The following is a 24,052-nucleotide window of genomic DNA, read 5'->3' on the forward strand; positions in this document are numbered from 1 at the left end:
CTCGATTTTTGACTATTTTCAAGATCTTAACACCAGAAAGGGGTGAACTTATGCTCGATTTTTTTATCATTTTTACGAATTTGAGACCAGAAATGAGTGAGTTTGTTGCTCAAATTTTCGTTATTTTCACGAATGAGAGTCCGAAAAGGAGATAACTTATTTCTAGTCTTAGAAAGGGGGGAACTAAGTGCCCAATGTAGTCTTGTCAACGAATTTGAAACAGGAAAGGAGATAACTTATTGCTAGATTTGTCGCTATTTTGACTAATTTAAGACTAGAAACTTAGGGTCTTCCAAAAAAGGCGCCGAAGCTGCAGATCATCTAAGGAATCCGCCCGGCCTTTATCTCATCTAGTGGGGCTGCGTACTCGTCTATTTACAGGTAGCTCTCATTTCGTGCAAGACGAAACAAAGTTTGTAAAACTCGATTGCTTCATATCTAGCGAATATCAAATGTCGAAGCCGGGCGACTTATATACCAACGCAACGCCACAATAGTTAGCTGACTCCGAGCTCTCTTACGTATCAGCTGCTCCAAAGATTCAATCTTATCTTCATGCACCTTAATACGAGCAGCAGCCCACAAAAGACAGTTGCAACTACGGGATCGCAAAAAGCGTCCAGCATCCGAGCAGCTTTACGGGTGGCACATCATGTAAAAATAACGTGCACCATAAGGCTGCAATGAAAGAACATTCTCCCGCGGCTCCTTCACCATTAGTATACCAAAGAACAAAACCTTGCAAGTCTCTTGCAATAGAAAATTGCCTTCACCGATGGTATACCATAAAGCCATAAATAAGTCGAAATCGAGAGTCATCTCCGGTGGAATACCTCAAAAACTACCCAGCGGTACTTAAACACCCTCACCGGAGGTGAGTATAAAGTATACAACTATAAAGGACAAGAATTCTCCACGGGTTCCAATTATCCGACGTTCGGGACGCCTAACCGGCGGAAAAAAAAGAATACGAAAGCTAGAAACTTGAAGGTAGAGGTTCACGCTTCAGCGCATGTGCATGAATCTAAATGCTTTTTTCTCTTTCTTATCAACTTTATGGTCTTAAAAATCTCACTCACATGTACTTCTGTAATCACATTCTATAATTAGTCCAAGCAAAATGACTGATGACCAAAATTCACAGAAAATGCTAGTGGATTGTACTCATATTGTCGATATTGAATTTAGCGTTGACCCGTAGGATTTATTCCACGGTTGATGTGTTTACAGTTATTTGCATGCGAAATAACGCAATCATGTGAAAAAAATTACCACCCGAGTTACCTATTTCCTTCTGAATGGAATGGTTCATAAACAACGAATTAAATTAAACAGGCTTGGGTCATAGCGAGCAAAGGCGAAAAAGTATTTTGATTCGTGGACATGCGCAGAACTAGACTGCAAGCAGTCCCTTTCTGGTTAGTCGAGATGGTGTGCTCATAGCGCAGCGAGACTGGAGCGAGAAGAAATAAACGAGAAGAGACTGGGGGAGAGAAGGAAAAGAAAGGGACTGCGCTCTTAACTGTAACAAACGCGTTCGAATTTCCCGTCGCTCCAGCAACGGAAAATTCCGATTGGTCTATAAACAATAGCTGCTGTCAGACAAGTTTGATGTGTAATTAACTTCTTCACACGTTTGATGTGTAATTAACTTCTTCACACTTCAGATCACTAGGAAAATGGCTTCGGTGAGAGGAAGTAGCAGCGATGTGTTCCTAAATTTAAGCGATCACCTCGACGGCTTAGTTTTAAAAGAGGAACAGAAGCTAGCAGTAGAAGCGCTTTCTAGGAAAATATGTAATGGCCGATCTTCCCACTGGTTTCGGGAAATCCATTATTTATCAAAGCTTCGACTTTGCCAACACGGCCTCGATTGTGGTTGTTGTTCCGTTTCGCCGAGTATTTTCCAAGACCAGTTGCAGTCAAAATACTTTGGTTTAAAAGCAATTGCCTTCAAGAAGATCCCACAATTATTAAAAGACATTTGTGCCAACAAGTACTATGTAACTTTCGCATCCGCGCGGAACAAGCTTTGTCGGCAGAATTCACCGCAGGATGCTTTAAAATGATACAACAACAGCTTTCCAGTTGTTTTGAGCCACGCTCTTAATTACACTTCGGGCGTTTGTGTCGTCGATCTCTTTTACTCTGGGCTCTGAAGAAAAATTCGAATTTTGGCCTTTTCAAAGAAGCTCGGCGATTATTCCCCTTCGCTCCTAATGTTCTGGCCCGGTGTTCTGGTCATTGAATAACAATGCGGAGTTGTTATCTATTAGCTGTCATTTTTAATTGGATTTTTAATGGCTTTAACGAATTGTAGGCTGAGTTACCCTGAACGCGTCTGTTACAGCTAAGAGCGCAGTCCCTTTCTTTTCCTTTCCCCTTTTTCCCGCCTCTCCCCAAGCCCCCTTCCGCTCGTTCGCTCTAGTTTTTTTTTTTTTGGCGCTCGGCTATTTCGCGCGACCTCTCGACTATCCAGAAAGGGACTGCTTGCAGTCTAGCGCAGAACCGTGAAACCCTCCCATTGAGCGGTCTACGGATATAATCAAACGAAAAAATCTCTCGATATGTGAACGAAAATAACGCCAACATGCCAAGTTAACCAAAATAACAACGCCAAATAAACGCAAAACAAGCCACTGAGAAGAAAGCCGAAACTATGATAAAACGAACTGGAAAAAACTATGCCATGGACAGCGCGGAATGCAACAGTGAACAAAAGAATAACAAAACGCCGAGAAGAAAAGGTGCTAGGACCGGAACATGAAAGGAAAGACTATGCAACACTACGCAGCAGCAAGAAAAAGAAAACTAAATCCAAACGAGTGTGAAAATAGACTAACAGAAGAAATACGTGAACTTAAGCTCGAAAACAAAAACTAGCGGAGTATAAGAAACATAAACCGGAATAAGTTCTTAAAGACTAAAATAAAAGATTACGGAAATTGCCAAGGAAGTACCTCCGCATCCACCGTTCCAAGTGCCGGGGCCGGCTCTGGTTCCGATGCTGGTGCCGGAGGTGAATTATGTGGAGGCTCTGGATTCTCAACAGCGGGTTCAACAGCCGTAGCAGCATCAAGAGCAGCCACAACGCCGGTGGTGGCCGACAGAAACTGGCACTGTATCCCGAAGTTGACCGCATTCCCGGAGTACCGATGAAATGAGCACGTTTCAGGTGAAGCGACCAAATTGATACACGAGGAGCGCAAAGCATTACTACCACAACACGCATGCGCGAGCAAAGAATGGTGTCTCAAATTCGTCAAAATAGCCAAAAATCGAGGAATGCACTCACTCCTTTCTGGTCTCAAAGTCACAAATTGAGCTATAAAAAGTCGAGTTATTAAAATTGACCTAAAACTCGAGCAATACGTTCACTCCTTTTTGGTCTCAAATTCGTCAGAATGGCTACAACTCGAGTAATAAGTCCACTCTTATTATGTCTCAAATTCGTCAAAACCAGCAAAAGAGGGAAAGATCAGAGACAACAAGCAAAACACCGTTGAAACAAGGTATGGCAGTTTCTAGTAAGAACTTTCCAGTATTTCTACTTCTTAAATCCGATCGTAAATATTCCCATACAAACTCAGGAGCCCATTACTCCTGACAAACTCTTATATTTTCGCCGTGACTGCTATTACGTAAGATGATCTTGCTCTCAGCTTGAACTTGGGTGGCCTGTGGTTCAATTGCGGCCTTTGTGCTTGTTGTAATATCGATGAACCACTTATATCGCTGTCTCTCTTGTTGACTTCTGCCTTCTGTTGGTACTTTGCAGTTTACCTGTTCCCCGTTTGCTCTTTTCCGTCATCCCTTTGTAGTTTGTACTTAATGCCGAAGGCCCGAGCGGAGCTAAGCCGCGCGAATTCGAACGAAAAATATGTTTATATATATCGTTGAAAGTGTCCGTGCTGCTGTTGCCTGGCAACAGTGCAAACGAAGTTTGAATGACGTCAGACAAAGGGAAGGTTGCTAGGCAGCAACAGGCTGGAAGACAGGCTGGCGTCAGACGCAACTTATGTTTATTCATTGAGGCTGAACGTGTTTATTCATCGAACAGTGAAAAATGTTTATTATTGGTGAAACACGACCAAAATGTGATGCAAATGACCACAGGAAGACGCACAAGGGACAAGAAGAGACAGATACGCCGAGGGAGATTTAATAAACAACGAAACTCAGGGCCAGCAGCGAAGAAGAAGGAGACATCAGGAAACCACAGGGCAAAGACAAAATCACTTCGAATCATCTGTCCACCCAGCCCTAGCTTCGCGAGGTTTTGCGAGTCACGTATTTCTAGGAGAAGAATGGTCCGTAATAGCTAATTTTACTGTTGTGTTTAGTGACGTGGCCTCTGAGTGGAAGTGAGGCTGGAGTTGATTCTGTCTTGATAGAAAGCTCAGTGCTTTTCATGTGTAAACACAAACTAGTTAGCATAAGAAAGACATCATTTTCATATTAAAAGCAGCTTTCGTTCGATGGCCAGATCATTAGGCACGTAACTGTAAATAGACCCTTCTCCAAAATGGCGGCAACAGATTTGAATGAGTTAAAATTGAACTGAATGAAACACTGACACCAGCACTGGAACGAGCACCTTTACTTTAGTAACCTTGCAAAGTTTCAGCATATTAGGTGTTATATCAGCTTAGGAAATGTAAGATGAATATTGACAAATTTACAGACGTTTGTATGACTGGGGAGTCACACAAACGTCTGTAAATTTTTCATTTTTCAATTTACATTTTCTCAGCTGATATTACACCTGATATGCTAAAACTTTGCAGGGGTTACTAATTAAAAGTGCTCTTTCTAGTGCTGGTATCCGTTTTTTATTTTAAATTATTTGAATTTTCGGCCGCCAGTTTGGAGAAGGGTCTATTATTGCTAAAATACTATCGAGAGTGGTTTTTAATTACGTCAGCCGTAAAACCAAAAGCAAAAGTAATTACCCTGGCCAATCACAGCAGACATAAACTACAGAATCAGCCAATCAGAACTGTACAATAACGCAAATATCGGGGCAATAGACAGATTTATTACAACAATTTTTGACACTTTTAACAATTATAATAAAGAAAAGTAAATATTCCCCTTTAGTACTACTAGCTTGTGACATTCTTTTTATAAAACTAGTTAATTCAAGATTATTTGGTTATTCAATAAATAACATGGAAAGTTCTTCCTACGCTAATTTATTAAAAGTTTGTACCAGTTTCTCAACCGTTCTCAGTATTGTTATGAGATTCATCCTGAACATAGTACTCACAATTCATTAGTAACTGCATGAATAATTTCTTTTTGTCATAGCAGGCTTTAATGCTGTCCTACATTAACTCTTTTTATCTTGCATATTATTTCACTTGCCAAACGACATAAATTAAGATTGATCTTTCACAAAACTATAAGAAAAACGAAAATTGCTGCAATAATTTTATTGTCACCTAAACTTTTTAAAAGTTTTGTGACAATAAAAGTTAACAATGAGATTTTGAAGTCGACCAAGTTTTTAAGTACTCGCGTAGCAGGTCAGTCTATAAAAGATCATCAGTGAATGTTTTCGATGACGATGCAAGAGATCCTTAAATCTACTAAGTCCTGTTCTACCAAAAAAACAAAGATTAAAACTATCGAAACTTTTCTGTTGTGATAATCTTGATTCTTTACGCAAACACATGAACAAAACGGGAATTAAAATTAACTGTTTCGTCTTTCTAGCCCAAAACTGAAATTTTTCAGATTTTCAACAAGAATTCTATCATACCAATAACCATATACTTACACATCATATCATACAATGATTTTCACAAAGCAACCTTCTTTATGACTGAATTTCACCCTGTTGCAAATATCGACCGCATACACTAAAAAAATAACTCCTTAATTATTTTGCTGAAATCACGTTCGTGGATAAAATGTTTTTTTTTTTTCCGTCAAAATTTTTTCCTTGTGAACGTCTCATTGAAGCTTTGACAAGTGATTCCTTTAAAACAATTAAGTTGAAATTAAGAAAATCAACACAGTCATTTTTTACACCTTCCCTTGGTGTATGACACTTCACTACACGCTCGCCCGTTCTCTCAATTTGACCAAAAAATACTTTTGAGAACTACATATTAATTAACTCGCCTAATTAAAACAACGGAATATGAATTGAAACTGAAGAAATTGACAGTTGCTCCACATTTACAACACCAGTGTTAACGCACAAAACAGTTGCTTCTTATATTAATGTCTATTAGATCTTCTCAATGTAGTTACTGGGAAACAGTCCTTCTCGGCCATGTAGTTTTCCCGTCCACCATCCTGAGGGGTCTGGTAACGAAAAGTACAAACAAAACAATTCAATAAAAAGAACAAAAAAAAAAACCTCCAGTAAGTTTAAGAGTTGGCAGAAGAAAATTTAATACGGTGAGCAAGACCAAAGCAATGGAAAACACACTTGACTGGCGGAGCAGCGTCATGAACGTCTTGCCTGGAGCAGCGTGTCCCGGCGTCAGGTCTCAGTACCTTGTTCCGAGATTTTCCTCCGGTTGCCCGATTTCACCCTCCGGTAACCCAAACTTTGTCGGTAGTTATTAAAAGACAGTTTAGACGGTGTTTAACAAAACCACGTTCTAAGCCATTTTTTTTAATTTTGCCAACAATCATATCTAAACATTGTCTACTGCTGACGGTAACAAGAAGGCTTGTATTGCATCCCAGACTAGAAAACTATTTATCTACTTAAAAAAAAAAAAAAAAACAAAAAAAAAAAACAAAAAAAAAAAAAACCAGTTATAAACAGATTTGGAGGTCCACTGATTGTCTTAAGCCGCGGCCTAAGCTAGACTGTTTATATAACTGGCCCTGTAAGTTTTTTTAAAGGAGATAAGGGCATTAGAAACGCAAGCGGATGATGTTGCTTCCCGAAGTAAAAATTCATCTTCAAGTCGTAAATGACCAAACTAAGGAAGTTATTTCCTGAATTATTGAAAGACCATCGCATTTATGTACGCAAGTTAAGCAGTTGAAATGAAAGCTGAAAAAAAATTCAAATGACCAGCTCCCAATTGGCTTGATAGCTCAGTTGGTAAAGCATGCACCGGCATCGCAAAGGTCATGGGTTCGAATCCTGTTCAAGCCTGATTTTTTTCAGGTTTTCTTTTCACAAATGCTTAAAGTGCCCCCTAACCCTTCGATTTGTTTTTTTTTTTTTGGTAGATTTCCATATTTGTGAAGAACTCATTTTCGAAATTTTTTTTTTAGAAATATTGAATCCTTTTTTTTCTACGAACGCTAAAAGTAACTGCAATTTTTAAATTTTTGTGCGCTTTAAGCCCCGCTGGACAAATTTTTGTATCGTGGGCTCATTAGGAACGAGCCAATGAGAAGCGTCCGATATTTGACACTTTCTTAGCTGTGACGTAAGAAAAGGACACCAGAAGGATTCAGAAGGAATCTTATGCATGCTGATTCCTTTCTGTACATTTCGAGAGTTGCTGCATCCAAAACCCACACATTTTTTAACCATTTTCTCTGTTTATAATTGAAGCATTACCGCGAATCTTCGGACATTTTTGCACGATGTCCTTTTCTTACGTCACGCTCCATATTTAAATGCATTTGGCCGAGTGGGGGACTAATGCGAACGATAGGTGAAAATATCGACAAGACATCCTTCACTTCTAGCGCTCGTAAAAAAAAAAGGATTCAATATTTCTCAAAATTTGTTTCGAAAACGAGTTCTTGAAAGATATGGAAATCTACCAAAAGAAAACAAATTGAAGGGTTAGGGGCACTTTAAGTTGCGTACATAGCTACGACAGTTTTCAAACATTAATTCATTCATTCATCCGCAGTTCAAATAAATGTATTTCATATCTTTCACCGCCAGTAGTTATTTGCTTCTGCACTGTCCTTACTTTAGTCTTAATAATAACCGGAACAAGCTAAAGCCGTATGTTTTTATTATTAAACAAGTGCCTGAACATGCTTCACTGTTAAAGATTCAGATGTAATGCTCACGCTTTCTCACCTTCTTTAATAATTTCAATAACCTCATCCGGCTGGAAACTCAGCTCGTCCACGTCGGTTGCGTCATAAGGGTAAAGCGTTTTGCACCGGGGGAGGGACGGGGCCGGCTTTGGTTTTAACTTCGGTTTCCCAGGAGCTGGTGGCCGCTTGGAAAGAGACTTTTTCTTAGAGTTTATTCTCTCTATGCTGAAAGACAGAACAAGTGGTTGGTAACAACGGTGAAATATGCAAATGCATTTATTAGGCCTACTGTAAGTGTTTCATTGCTGTATTTAACTGGGAAATCTTTATTTGTAACATAACTTCAGATTTGTGATGTTTGTTTGTCAACTGGTTTGAAGGCGCAACAGAACACTAGTTGGGGATGGGTGCGGACAGTAAAAAATTTACGGAGAGAACACACGTTAATAAATAAAAAAAAGTTCAATTTGAATGAGAAACACAAACTTTCTCTCGTTCGTTGTGAAGTTAAGACCTGGTTGTGAAATCAAAGGAGAAAGCCCCACTCTCCAAGGCGGCCGTTTTTGGGTACATATTGCGTGACGGCTTCGTATTGAGGAGACTATTAAAGATGGCCCAGAACACCATATCCTACCTCTACATTGGATTGGTTATTTCAATATAACATGCTCGATAATAATTAGAAAAAGTTAAATGGAACTTTAACTTTTATTTCGAGGTAGCAGTAAAAACAAAACCAAAGTCATCACTTTGGCCAATCAGAACTCGAATGCTTATGTTTTAAGCGCGGGAACACAGGCGCCAACGGTAGGTTCAGGAGAAACAGTGCAACAAAGACGCACTAGGCCATTTCCGAGTTGCTTTCAACCTCGTTATAAAAGCGAGGCTGCGTGCAAAGCTTTTCATGTGAAAATAAGTCTCGTTTGTATATGAATGTAAGCTAATTTTCATAATTGAATTTATGCATGAAGCCTCGCTTTCATAAAAAAAAAATGTACGAAGCCTCACTTTCCAATAAAAACCATGCAGAAGCCTCACTTTCACAATAAAAGCTGTGCACGAAGCCTCGCTTTCATAATAAAAACTACGCACGAACCTCACTTTCATAATGAGGTTCAAAGCAACTAGGAAATGACCTACTGCGTTTGGTTTCACAAATAGACGCAAACTCAATTGAAAACTACTACCACTCTCGCGGGAAAGGTGAAACGAACAATTTTAGCGAGCAACAAGCGAATAAGCAAGAGCCATGCTAAATTGCGCCTGGCAGAAGGTTGCCATCGTTCTTATGTCGGTCACTCAGTTAGTTTCGCGTTTCCCTCGGGAATGGCCTATAAAGCGAAACGAAAAAGATCTATTCGTACGCAAGGAAATAGAAGGCGTCCAAGACAGGCTGCGGTGGAGTCGACCAAAAACTCCTATACCTCATTCTACTCGTTGGCAGAAAGAAAAGCCCCACAATTAATTGCACTGCAGCAAATCAACAACCGCTGACATGTAAACTCACAATACGGAAGGAAACACAGAATACACTTACATGAAGTGCATGGTGCTTTTTACTCTTTTTAGCAAATATATTTATCGTTGCCTGTTTTGAGAATTGTATAAAGTATTTACAATTTTCCGTTTTACGTCGTTTTAAGTTTGCTCCCCTAAACTAAACTTCAAATTTCCACTTTTAGCGTTTAAGGAGCACAAAATAAACTCCGACAAGGAATATACACAAACTCTTAAGATTAAAAGAATAAAAGGTAATCGTCTTATTTTTAGGAAATGCACGCTTAATTATGGTATTGGAAATTAATACGACTTAAAGCAACTTAACACGAACGAAAAGGCTACATTCCCAGATTAAGAAAAGTCAACACAAAAACACAAAGCTCCTATACTCTCTCAAGTAAATAAAACTTCAGGATTACAAAGCTTTTTTTTTCTCAAATACATCGAAATGAATACAGAGATAGTTGTGTTAGCAAGTTATATGCAGTCGTCAGATGCCACAGCTTTACTGAGTAATAAGCAGAAACAGAAACAGTTTACTTGAAATATCACAAACAGTGTATTCACGGTTGAAATGTGATAAACAGAGACAGCTGCTGTTTAGGCGTTAAATTGTCCCAACCAAGAATTTGAGGGTGAAAAACAACAAAATTTAAGTCACTTAAATGAAAGTTTAACTTCATTGATCTCGCGAATTATGCAAATTCGGGTTCACTTCATGTAACGTTAATTTTCTAAAGTCAGGTACTAAGGTTTTGAAGAGAAAGAAACTACTCTTTCTCCGTTCTTCAACAAAGTTGCCTCTGTTGTAGTGAACGAGAAAAGATGGCCAGTGTTTTCAGAGATGATATTTCAAGCTTTCTAAAACTCTCACCAGAGTTATCATAACTTGACGGAGAAAAAGAAAGGTTTTGGCTTGTTGTGAAAGACAATAAACAAAACAACAACGACAAAAACGCTTGGAACAATTTCCAGACTAATTTGAGTTGTGGTGAATGAGTTTTCAACCACTTCCAGGAAGCATAGAACATTGTTTTGAAAATTATACGGAAAACTAGACATGAAGACTCCATCTTCATGACACAATTCCATTCTCTTCTCTCGGCCTCTCCGAGCCTTTACTGACGTATGATGCCGTAACGGCTCACAGAAATGATCATACTGCGGTCAATCCTCCTCACGTCACGGCTAATTTACAAGCGTTTAAACTGTAAACTTGAGTTAAACCTTTAAGTGCATTTCAACCCGGCTCGACGCACAGCAAGTCCTACAGCAATTAAGTGAAAGATAAGTAAAGAAAGAGACACTTCGATCCTTGGCAAAAGAGAGGAGAACCTAGTACACTCATATAAACTTAATTTGGTTAACAGCTGCAAGGGGTGAGCTCCGCACAACTATCAAAATCAGATCACAAGTTTGAGACTGCAGAGACAGTAGAAATCTACTGCCGTTCTACAGTATCATGAATGCCGTAATCTGATTGATAGGTCGCCAGCAGTCCCTCTGACCGGCTATGCTACTCATTATCTATCTTGCCATAAACAGTCAGTCGAAAAGGCACTCCACTCACGCAGTTGAACTTCAAATAACATTGTTATATCTTGTGTTACGTTACATGAAGTCATTGTTATATCTTGTGTTATGTTACATGAGATACTATTCCTCGCTAGGCATCCTAGACTACTAGAAGTCCCTTGTCTTTCTTAGGGATAGTAAAGCGAGAGAACCACGAGAACGCGCGAGGAAATTGGCCCCCGCGAGGAGACACGACGTGGAGGGAAGCGAAAAATCTCCCCTCCGCGCGTGGCGTCTCCTCTGGAGCCAATTTTCTCTCTCTCGCGCGCGTGGCTAGTAGTCTTGCTATATACGGTATACTGGTTATACATTGTGCTTGTAGTTTTTCCTAGAATAAACGCGTGTGTTGATGTGACATGCGTCTCTGTCGTAAAGTACCGGACGGCCTTTGAAAGTATAATAAAGAAAAACTTTTCGTATAAGTGGACTACTTGTCGAGATTTATGCTAACGCAATTAGATTGCTCGCTCATGATTTCTATGCGTGTAAAGCTGTTTATTGGACAATTGAGATTATGTGCTCGAGATTTCTTAGGAGAGAAAGAAAAAGTTTATTAAAACACGTCCTAATTAATTTCGTTGTTTAATGGATCAAAAACATATTTAATTTGAAACGTAAATTAATTCTAACTTGTTCTAATGGTCAAAACGTGTATTTATCTTTCTGGTGAATTAGGAAGAGAAATTTACCAATTATGTGGTTGTGTAGGGTTTAAAAACTAAGGCACAAGAATATTTCAATTTAACTGTCATATTTTCAGTTACCTCGTTCATTTCAGATTGTTTTAAAGAAAGCTTTATCTCACCTATCAGAGTGTTGGTAGTGTGAATCTTGATCAGCTGATTCGTTCGTTCCATTCTCAGCACCGTTCCACTGCTTCAAGTTCACATAATCATACAAATGATCATCATCCGTGTCGTCAAACTCACTATCACTGCTGTCATAACCATCATACCCGTTTTCCTGATAAGCTGTGTTGTCTCCGTGATGGTTACTGTGTATGACATTTTGCTGAGTTGTCGCCGGATAGTACGTCCCATTCTGTTGGCTTGTGGCATGACTGTACGTCCCATTCTGGTGGGTTGCTGCAGTGCTGTACGCAGAATGGCTGTATGGTCCATTCTGTTGGCTTGTGGCATGACTGTACGTCCCATTCTGTTGGGTTGCTGCAGTGCTATACGCGGACTGGCTGTATGGTCCATTCAGTTGGCTTGTGGCCTGGCTGTATGCACCATTCTGTTGGCTTGTGAAATGACTGTATGTCCCATTCTGTTGGGTTGCTGAGGCATTGTATGCGGAACTCTGCTGGGCTGTTACTGCAGGATTGTATGTCCCATTCTGGTGGGTTGATGCAGTACTGTACGCGGAATGGCTGTATGGTCCATTCTGTTGGGTTGCTGAGGCATTGTATGCGGAACTCTGCTGGGCTGTTACTGCAGGATTGTACGTCCCATTCTGCTGGGTTGATGCAGTACTGTACGCGGAATGGCTGTATGGTCCATTCTGTTGGCTTGCGGCATGACTGTATGTCCCATTGTATTGGGTTGCCGAGGCACTATACGGCAGATTCTGCTGGGCTGTTGCTGCAGGATGGTATGCACCATACTGCTGGCTTGTCACATGACTATATGTAACATCTTGCTGGGCTGCTGCCATGCTGTGTGGCGGAATCTGCTGAACTGCACAACCTGCAGGATGGTAAGCTCCATTTTCCTGTCTTGCGGCATGACCGTATATTCCATTGGGTTTGGTTGCAGCAGCGTTGTATGACGGATTGTGCTGAGTTGACACACATCTATTTGTACCCCTCTGCTGTGCCGCTGCATTTCTGTATGAAGGATTCTGCTCCTGGTGCATCGCCACAGTTCCGTACGGGGGATTCTGTTGAATTCCCGCTGTATTACTGTACGCAACATTCCGCTGGGTTGTGACAGAACTACATGCAACTGAAGTGTTGAAATGCTGTGGCCTCATTTCCTCGTAACCACTTTCCTCGTGAGCTGTGTTGATCCGGTTATATCCTGCTTTATGTGTCGTTCTCTGCTGCTTAACATTCTGAACACTGTGATTCACTCCATCTGGGGCATGCTGCTGTGACATTGCAACATATTCTGAATACCCTGGAGGTGAAGAATACGACTTGTTAAGCCTGTTGTGATCCGATGGGTTCACGGTCTCATACCCGTTCATAATCTGCTGCATTGCCCTCGCTTTCTGTTGGTTTGTAGTGCTGCAGGCTGCTCTGTACGAAGCATTTCTTCCTCTGCAGTCCCCCGTGTTTGCTGTACCCTGCTGTGTGGTATATCCCCTCTGAAAGCTTTGTGAAGGTGCCTGGTTCTGATGGTGCCCCGTCCTACTGTATGCACCTTCTTCTGGTGGTCTCGAGGCGTAATGACCATCCTGACGTGCCCCTGCCTGCTGTGTTTTTGAATCCTTCCGCTGATTGGGCAAAGAGTTGTGGGCATGTTTTTCATCTGGCAATGCAAAAGTCACAGAGCGTGGGCGTCGCACAGTTTTGTGCCCACTCTGTGCAGCTTGATTGGATGTCTCCCACTGAGTTGTACAGTTCACCGAACGTGGACGCACCACTGTCTTGTCCCTGCTTTGCCGTACTGGCTTCGCATTATCATCTCCAAAACTGACTCTTCTCCTACCATCTTCAGCCGAGCGTCTCAAACTTGATGAATTACACTGCGCATTCTGTCCAGCATAACACTCTGCTTTCCTATACTGCCCATAAACTGCTGGATCAAGCTGTTCTGGATTTGCACTGTGACGTGAACCATTGCCAAACTGCACGGAGGCCGCATGTTGCACCTGGTGTGGAAATTCAGGCGTATGGCGTCCGGTGGGTACTGGGTAAGTAGCTCGAGCGCCCCGAGTGACTGGTGGATTCATGCGGTTAAATCTGTTTATGGTTTAAAGGTCATCCATTAAATAAAGGTGTTACAGAACGTAGAGAAAATTAAGAAGACTGATCACAATAGGCCATTTTCGAGTTGCTTTGAACCTCATTATGAAAGTGCGGCTTCGTACATATGAAAATTAGTTTTCATTCACATGCAAACAACTAATTTTCACATGAAAAGCTCTGCATTTAGTCTCGCTTTCGCAATACCTTTTAAAGCACCTCGGAAATGGCCTATTGACTTACTGCAAGGATCTCAGTGCAGAGAAAGGTGCAGAGAGCTTTAAGAGCGATGTGCAAACATAATTTTGATTTATGAAAGGCTGGAGTTCCATTTTTCAGATTATAATAAGTTATTCTCAACTCAGAACCGAATAAGTTAACGTTTTTTATATTTAGATAAAGATATTTAAGGCATGCAGCGCTAAGTGGTCAACCTGACAGAGCAATAGCCATTTATAAACTTTGAGCACCAATAAGAAAGTTAAACGCGATCGTGGAATTTTTCTCTTTTAGTTTATTACTTGCTCTTAATCAGTTTTTAAACTCAATCATAGTTTACGTATTAGCATGCAAATTTCTTCTACAATGCAAAATCTTTTCGACTTATGTTTTGTCAGTAAAGTGCATACACACAAGACATCACAGACAACAGCACAACACAACACTTGATACATACAATGCACAGTGCACATCAAACTAAGAATGACTGCATATGCGTCAACTAACACTGCCCAGCTTAACTGCTAAACTCAGATTTCCAGCCACAGCAAATCCGCTAATATAGCATCTGACGTTAGAAGCTAGGCACAGCGAAATTTTGTACAATTTATGGCTGAAGACTTCCATTGCACAACCCTTTGCGCCCGCGAATCAGTTTATTATTTTGTCTCACTTCCTAACATTACAAATAGCTCTTAACATAATGGAGATGTCACATGCTACAAATTTGATGACACAGCAAAGATGGTGGCCAAGCAAATTACACTGAATAAGCTTGAAAGTGTTCTCACTATATTAGAAAACCTGGCAGATTTTCTCTCTATATTTTTCTCATAACACTCGTTGGTCAAATTTGTTTCAATATCAAGACAATTTTTCCTTGGTCAGAGCTCCTTCTAACAGCTAACAACTGGCTCAGTGACCACCAGCCGCTACAGCAAAGACCAGCTGCAAGGAGTTTCAAGCTGTCTTAAAAACAACAGGTATGACGGACTGCTTAAGTTTATGATCATCTAATATTCTTGTGTAGCTGGAATCGTCAAAGCTTAATCAAATAACAGCCCAGTTGGTGATCATTTCCCTTCCAGTCGTGACTTGGATGTTTCGTCAAGTTGTGATATTGAAAGGAGAAATCAATTGCTGGTTACTATTGGGTTAAATCGTCAAAAATCCGAAAAGTCCGTAAAAAGATAAGGCTGTTACTTTGCGCTTTTAGAGCACACAACTGATAACGTTTTTGTGACTCTGTGCGTTAACTCTTTAACGGACTTTATTATTTTTCACGTTTGACTGCAGTTTAAGGGTTAAAAAGTTGCTGCATGTGACATCACCATAAATGGTAAAAAACAGTTGAGCTCATGAACTCACCCACAAACTCCAGACTCTGGTGTTCTCATGAATGCCTGATCCGCCATGTTGACATGCGCTGGACCTCGTGCCAAGTGTTGTGCACCAGACCGAGGCAATGACGGCTGTTTGTGTGTGGCAGCATAACGATTGACGCTTGAGGCACGCCGCCGCCATTGGTCTGCTGCTTGTTGTTGTTGACTTGGAGCTCCTGGTGCAGCTCGGCGAGGTTTGTTTGGGCCTGAACCTGCAGTGATCTGACGACCAGGTCCTGATGAAACAAGCGACAACGTTATAGCAAAACAATGGAGTTTTTTTTTCTTATAAACAACTAAATTTTGGCCGAAGCCAACTATGCCTTTGGTTCTTATTTCATTGATAGCACATCCAAAGTGACAGGAAGGGACGAGAGTTGATCATATTTGCTGGCCTGTTTTGTACTTTAATGATGACACCAATGCGAAGAGCGAGAAAAAGAAGAAGTGAGAGCATTTCAAGGAGTTGGCCTGTTTCCTTGAAATTCCTAAGAACTGTCGCATTACATCATACTTGCAAGATGTAAAAGAGGTTTTCTGTGAAGAACAAAATGCAGTGAAACCCCGCTTTACGGACACCCGCTTAATACGGTCACTCGTTATTATGGACAGTTTTCTTAGTCCTGCTCCATACATTTTCCTTCAAACACTCCGTAGGACGGACACTTTTTCTGGTTCCAACGGTGTCCGTAATAACGGGGTTTGACTGTATGCAACAAAAGTGCCTCCACCGGATAGCAGATCTGCCTAGGAACCTAACTGGTCAAAAATAAAAAGAAACTGGGTGACTGATCTGACGCAAAGGGACACAAGTTTATGAACCAGAAATTAAGAGTGACAAACAGCACTCACTTGTGTCCTTGGGAAGACCTCGGCCAATAGATACGTTGAGGGTTTTCCCAGCAGGCTTGAGCAGAGGAAAGTCATTATCACCAGGTGAAAAGCTTATGGTGCGTGTCCCTCCTCCACCCCAGCCTTCCTTTTTCACCGTAACAGTAATGCTAAAGATAACAAAATTATCAGAATTCAACGATTATGAAAAGTTCAATGAGGATAATCTTCAGGGATGAAAGGCTAATCCATCGTAGGTAAGTCACCACCTTCTTCAGCATTAAGTCAGGGTTTTTTTGTACCAGTAGTTTGTCATTACTAAATCATTTACGAGATAAAACACACACAACCACATTTAAGCTGCAACTAAAAGTTTTATGGAAGCTCAACATTTAAACAATAAGGAGTTAATCAAAATGACACGAGAAACCTGTACGTGTAAATACCATAATTATCCTTTCTTCACTTAGAGTGAACTCTCATCATGTTGGTTATTGAAAGCAGAAAAAAACCCAACCATCCAGGATGTAATTTTACCAAAAATTGGCACAAACATCATGCGTCCATTCACCCTTTCTATTTCATAAATTATCTGGTTTCCAACTGAGAAATGCCTTGTCCAATGACGTAACATGAAGGCACTGATCAGGACTGTCGATGCCCCTATTTTTTCATTACAAGATATCTAATTCTGTGAAGACAATAACTTACATGTAGTTTGCTTTATGACCAGAAAGACTTTTAGCTTATAAATACCTGTTGTTGATGTCCACTTTTAGTTGGCGATTCATAGAATCTTGATATTTTGATGAAAGGAGAGTGAGAAACTCAGTCTTGAACACAGTTTCCAGAACACTGTCATATTCGCCAGGAATATGAAGCACTATAAAGTCATCTTGGAGCGGGCTAAAATCAACAGGCAAAAGACAAATTACAAGACAAAACTCCAAATAATAATTATTGTATTTATAAGGTTTCATTTCCCCAAACCACATTGACAACAGATGAAGTAACACTTTGTTTTTCATTGTCATCTTCACTCAAAAGACATGTTTTTGAATGCTTAAGGTCTTAATTAAGTCTCTGGTTATTGACCAACTTGGATATTGTTGTTAATTGTTGTTGTTTTTTAATTAAATAAAAAGCCTTGCCGTTTTAACAGACAACTAATTTATTGGAACATACAAAAATGTTTACGTTTGGACAGATGGCACGAATTCATGGCGGCCGCAAGTATGGTAGAAGATGTACAACAAAAGCTCCAAGTGATACTCCAAAAACTTGGAAAACTCGATTCAATCGAGAAATCGGTGAACAAAATTCAGGATACCCTCGTAAAACTGGAAGCGAGAACGCAATCACTGGAGAGCTTTCAACAATCCGCTACAGCCGACATTAGCGACTTGAAAGAAAGCCTGAGCTTCAGTCAAGAAAAGTACAAAGCGTCGCTCGACGATCTTAAAAGGCAACGCGAAAACCTCGAAGAGAAGCTAAACGAGCTTGAACGACAAAACAACCATCTCGACAACAAAATTAAAGATGTAGAGACCAAGAACCTTTACCTGGAGGCGTACTCAAGACGCGAAAATATAAAATTTGAAAATATCAGCGAAGACGACAACGACGACGAAGACACAGAGCAAAGGCTTCGCACTTTCCTTGAGACTGACCTGGGATTCCGAGACGCCCATACGGTAGAAATACAAAGAGTTCATCGACTGGGAAGGAAAAAAACCGATGAGTCAAGACCAATTCTCGCGCGATTCCTTAGATTTAAAGACTGCGAGAAAATCCTGTCTTTAGGAAGACGACTCCGGGGGACAGCTTATAAGATGTATCAAGACCTCCCACATGAAATCGTACAAAGAAGGAAGAATCAAATGGACACATTCAGAAAGGCCAGAGAAAATAGAATCCCTGCTACCTTTAGTAAGGCACAACCAGACAAATTGTATATTCGAGGTAAGCTTTGGCCAGTAGGAAAAACACTAGATATTTAGCGGTAATTATGATCATTTCGAAAATATATATACATAAATATGTACAACTGATATAATTTCTGGAGAAATGGATATATTTCCTCCCCGTTAATACAATATACATATATATATATATTTATTTATTTTTCTTTTTCCAATAACACAAACGCCATATTATAGATGTAATATTTGTTTTTGCGGGCGGTGACGCGCTTTTCAGCCAAAACCAAACCGCCTTATAGAACGGCGCGCATTGCAAAAGTTGAGTTTTTATTGGGCCTCGCGCTATTGATTTTGAAGTGATCGAGCTACATGGCTCCATCATCAAAAGACCTTAGTCTAATAGCGAACGCCTTTTTGTTGGTTTACGTGTACGTTAATGTAAGTCTGTCTTTCCGGTCCTATTTACTGCATTTTGTGTACTTCACAACCCAGGATGAATTTTATGTAGTTTGTTATGTGTATTTTCGTGTTCTGTTTACGTACGTATTTTATTTTGGCTTCTCCAAATGCATTTTTCTTGTTACGTCCAATAATAATGCTTCGTTATGCAAGGTGTTAGCGGTCACGCATATCTTCACCGCTTTGAAAATCCTACCAATAGTCTTCATCCACACCTCATTACAATCAACACCTACGCCGAGGATTTAGTGATCTGTTCCTTAAATGTGCGAGGGCTGTCGAATACCATTAAAAGGCGTGAGACCTTTCGCTGGCTCAAGTTAAAAAACTACGCAATTTATTTTCTTCAAGAAGTTCATTGTACTAAAGAGAAAGAGATCTTGTGGACTTCAGAATGGGGTTTCTCAGCTGTTTTTAGCAGCTATTCAAGTGCTAGTGCCGGAACTTGTATACTTTTTAACAATAATTTTGAACACAAAATTCTGAAACAATTCTCTGATCCAGAGGGAAGATTTGTCATAGTAGACATCAAAACAGAGGATAAGACTTTGACCTTAGTAAATGTTTATGCGCCAAATGACGATAACCCCACCTTCTTTAAAAGTGTGCTCAATCAGCTTCTCTCTTTCGACTGCGAAGAGATAGTCCTCGGAGGTGATTATAACTTGGTCCTGGAAGTTGAAAAAGACAAATCTGGGGGAAACCCGACCACTCATAAAAATTCGTTAAAAGAAGTTCGGTACATTGCTAGCCTGTTAGATTTAGTAGATATCTGGCGTGCCCTTAATCCAGATGTCAAACGATTCACCTGGAGAAGGAGGAAACCCGATGTGCACTGTCGTTTAGACTTCTTTTTGACCAGTTCCAGTTTAAGTACAACGATTACAAAAGCGGACATTCTACCTGGCTATAAAACTGACCATTCTCTAATAACACTACATCTCGCAAATAATAAAAATCCTAGGGGACCAGGTTTCTGGAAACTGAATACCTCCTTCTTGTTAGATAGCGAGTATGTTGACTTAATCAAGGAAACAATCAATGATGTGGCGAATGATTACAAAAATGACACAGAGGTTGACGCCGTTCTCCTTTGGGACACTATGAAAATGCAAATTCGATCAAGCTCCCTTCACTACGCAAAGAAAAAGAAAACCAAAATGAAATCACAGGAGTCAAGCTTAGAAACCGATATATTATCTCTTCAAAAGAAACTGGAAGAAAACAATCTCTCGGAAACAGACAAAACTAACATTTCTAACGAATTAGATATTAAGATTCTCCAGAAAGAAGAAATATCGAAATATAAAACCCGTGGAACAATTATAAGATCCAAGTCTCGCTGGTATAATGAAGGAGAAAAAAACACAAAATATTTTCTGAATTTGGAAAAACGACATTTTAATAAAAAAACCATTAAAAACCTTCAGCTAGATGACAATAGTACCATTAAGACGGACACTGAGATATTAAAAGAGGCAAAATCCTTCTACCAATCACTGTATTCTTCCTGCAATCCACAAGTTAATGCAGAGCTTGAGGACATCTTTTTCCCAGAAGGAAATACCCTGTTGCTAGAGGCGCACGAACAAAAAGAATGCGAAGGTCTATTGACCGAAGCTGAATGCTTAGAAAGCCTGAAATCAATGGAAGCAAACAAAAGCCCTGGAAGTGACGGCCTCCCAGCCGAATTTTACAAGGTTTTCTGGAAAGACATACATCATTATCTTCTAAACGCACTAAATTGTGCATATGCAAACGGCCTTCTATCAATTACTCAAAGGAGAGGATTAATCACCCTCATACCAAAGAAGAACAAACCTGCTCATTTCTTAAAGAACTGGAGACCAATTACACTTCTTAATTGTGATTGCAAAATAGCAGCCAAATCCATTGCTAATCGAGTACGTAAAGTCCTACCAAAGATAATCAACAACGATCAGACCGGCTTTTTAAAAAACAGATTTATTGGAGACAACATCAGACTTCTCGATAGTATAATAAATTACACAGATACAGAACAAATCCCTGGCCTTCTATTATTTGTCGACTTCGAGAAGGCCTTCGATAGTGTAGAATGGAGCTTTATTGAGAAAACTCTAAAATACTATAACTTTGGAACATCCTTGATTGCATGGGTAAAATTATTTTACACTGATATAAGCAGTTGTATCCAAAACAACGGATGGTCCTCCGATTTCTTTACGTTAAGTCGCGGTGTGAGACAGGGCTGCCCTCTTTCCCCTTATTTGTTTATTTTATGTGCAGAAATATTGGGTAGCACAGTAAGGAAGGATAATGAAATTCGTGGAATCACGATCCGGGGCACTGAGTGCAAACTCTCGCAATACGCAGATGATACGACAGTGATTTTAGATGGCTCACAATCCTCCTTTTCTAGAACTCTATACTTACTTGACGCATTTGCTTTGATATCCGGCTTGAAAGTTAACTACGATAAAACGGAAGCCCTCTGGATCGGATCATTGAAAAATTCAAATGCAGTATTACTCTCTAACAAACCTATAACATGGGCTGAGAGAAAGGTTTACGCCTTGGGAGTCTGGTTTTCGACTGTAGAGAAAAACGCTTTTTACGATAATTTTTCCGAAAAAATCGAGAGAATAAAAAACATCCTAAATAGCTGGTCTGCAAGAAGGTTGACTCTTCTAGGTAAAATTACGATCATTAAATCTCTGGCAGTATCGCAAATTGTGCATGTTCTATCCTCTCTCCCAACGCATCAAGGTGCACTTAAAGAAATTAATTCTTTGTTTTATGATTTTCTCTGGGATAAAAAAGGGGATAAAATCAAAAGAGTGGAAATGATTAATGACTACGATAAAGGGGGTCTCAAGATGATAGATGTTCAAAGTTTTAATGAATCTCTGAAAATGAAGTGGATACAAGGTTACTTAAATAATGATAATCAGGGGAAATGGAAGCTTTTCGTTGATTACTACCTCCAGAAGCATGGAGGCAAAGCAGTGTTTTTAAGTAACCTTAAACCGCAAGACGTTTTACAGCTTAACATAAAGGATCCTTTTTTGAGGGAAATTATCGAACACTGGACCAATTTAAATTACAGAGAGAAGAACCTTGATTTTGACTCTATGTTTTTATGGCATAACTCACTAATCAGAATAGAGAACCGACCTTTCTTTTACAAAGCCTGGTTCAAGGCAGGGGTAACAGAAGTTAAAGATCTACTTAACAAAGATCAGACTTTCTTAAGCTATAATGCATTCATAGATAAATATAATATTAAAACTAATTATCTTGAGTACTTTAAAGTTATATCGGCGCTAAAACAATTTAAGAAATCATGCTCACCAGTCTTACACAACTCTCTTTCAAATGATATAGCGATTCTTCTGTCTCATTCAAATATTTGCAAAGAATTTTATAGACGCCTTGTCCAAAAAAAGGCTTCCACACCATTGCGGAGTGAAGAAAAATGGCTTTCTGAAGGGAGTATAGTTCAAGATTCGATCATTAACTGGAAAAAAACTTATTATTTACCATTCCTCTGTACAAGAGAAACAAAGCTTAGAGTATTCCAGTTTAAGTTTCTTCATAGACGAATTGCTACAAACGACTTTCTCTGCAAGATAGGTATAAAACAAGTCGACACCTGCTCCTTTTGTGGTGAAACTACTGAAACTCTGGTTCACCTGTTTTGGCACTGCAAACATACTCAGGCATTCTGGAAAAGTTTATTTGAATGGATATCCCAACACCTTCAAGATTTGAAAGACATTTCTCTCTCTCCCACTCTCTGTTTAGGCTTAATTAACGATGTCTCACATCTACTTTTACATCACTCACTTCTTATTGCTAGACATTATATATACAACTGTAAACTGAGAAACATCATACCCAAGGTGCAACTATATAAACAATTGCTCATGAACTCCATGAAAATTGAAAAGCAAATCGCTTTAGATAATAATACCCTAAATTCTTTTAAAAAGAAATGGAGCCCATTGAAGAACGCCCTCCAGTCCCAAATGATCAATTAAAATCCAATAAGTTAATAACGAAGATTAGTAAGTAGGCGGTAAGCTATGTTGCTGTACATAATGTGAAGTAACGATTGGATGTAATTAGGTAGTTTAAATTTAGTCGTAAGTTAGTATATATTGTAAGTAGCCGTAATTGTAAGGAGCGAAAGCCATTTTACTGTCTGATATGTGTTGAATTGTAATTAGAGTCTTGTATTGTTAGTAGATAAGTGTAAGTAACCAGTAAGCACTGTATTGTTGGTAGAATACTGTATTGTCCAGTGATGTATTTAGCCCGTAATGTAAGTAATGTGTTTTTGCAAATAAATGGTTATTAAAAAAAAAAAAAAAAAAAAAAAAAAAAAATCATCATCTGCCAGCAAATTTGTATCTGTACAACAGGCTATGCTGAAAGTACATTGATATTAATCTCTCTCAATTTGCTATAAGCAGACTTCTTTGGCTGGCTTGATCGTTTGTTCAACCTTAGGAGGTTAGTCTTAATATTATTCATGAATAGTATTTAGCAAAAATCATACACACCTGAGTGACACAGATCCTATGCTCTTCATTTCAAGTTTACGCTTTACCACTTCGTACACTTTACCCTTCTCTGGTCCTTTCTTCACCTGATTACATTACAAAACAAGGTAAAAGTTATTTTGAATTCCTGTTCTCCAGGTTAAAGGTAATTGGTAATTTTCAACATGAATTAAATTTTTAATCTTTAATAAAACTTACTTTCTCTCTTCCGATGAGGTAAATGTGTTTGCTTGATAACAGAAGGTCTCGCTTCATTGCCTGGGAAAGATGTTAACGAAATTTGAACTCATCAACTATCTTATGGCAAAATGATAAGCACTCTTGCTTCTACTAAGAAAGCAGCTTCTAGCATAATGGCATAACTTGTAGCAAATGATACATTCAAAACAGCAAAGGACCCGCTTTACTATACAGCAACAAAACTCACCTTGAATCTTCTGTCATACTTGTTTACTGTGACCGCAAATTCAATCCTCTCTCGCTTTTCTAAACAAGGATGTGAAAGTCAAAAACTATTTCTTCCAGGAGAGCAACACACAAAAATATTTGAGCTGCAAATTAAAGCAATTGGCTGAACAAAACATGACTTCATACCAACTAAGCTCCTCAGTGCTGGGTTATCACCGTAGCCAATGTAATCACCAACAAAGTTACGGTTGATGCTACCACGACGTCTCTCTTTCTTGTTGAATAAGATGTCTGAAGCTGAAACAAACAATAACAATATTA

General features: G+C 39.5%; 1 protein-coding gene across 2 annotated transcripts in view; it reads right to left on the bottom strand.

Moving 5' to 3' along the window:
- Nucleotides 1-5,018: 5,018 nt before the first annotated feature.
- Nucleotides 5,019-24,052, bottom strand: part of LOC146464374 (unconventional myosin-Ie-like) — a 36,270-nt gene continuing 17,236 nt past the window's right edge. The window contains exons 24-33 of one of the 2 annotated variants that reach the window (XM_085129925.1): nucleotides 23,918-24,028; nucleotides 23,751-23,809; nucleotides 23,522-23,581; nucleotides 23,324-23,409; nucleotides 17,152-17,301; nucleotides 16,417-16,565; nucleotides 15,551-15,800; nucleotides 11,858-13,960; nucleotides 8,018-8,202; nucleotides 5,019-6,315 (exon numbers count right to left, since the gene is read on the bottom strand). In XM_085129925.1, the coding sequence (XP_084986051.1) occupies nucleotides 6,239-6,315; nucleotides 8,018-8,202; nucleotides 11,858-13,960; nucleotides 15,551-15,800; nucleotides 16,417-16,565; nucleotides 17,152-17,301; nucleotides 23,324-23,409; nucleotides 23,522-23,581; nucleotides 23,751-23,809; nucleotides 23,918-24,028 (3,230 nt within the window). In that variant the 3' untranslated portion in view covers nucleotides 5,019-6,238. The remainder of the gene's footprint in view (nucleotides 6,316-8,017; nucleotides 8,203-11,857; nucleotides 13,961-15,550; nucleotides 15,801-16,416; nucleotides 16,566-17,151; nucleotides 17,302-23,323; nucleotides 23,410-23,521; nucleotides 23,582-23,750; nucleotides 23,810-23,917; nucleotides 24,029-24,052) is intronic. The other variant, XM_085129927.1, reaches the window with a different exon arrangement.

Source organism: Pavona decussata, unplaced genomic scaffold (genome assembly GCF_977016875.1).
Source record: "Pavona decussata unplaced genomic scaffold, jaPavDecu1.1 SCAFFOLD_164, whole genome shotgun sequence".
NCBI lineage: Eukaryota > Metazoa > Cnidaria > Anthozoa > Scleractinia > Agariciidae > Pavona > Pavona decussata.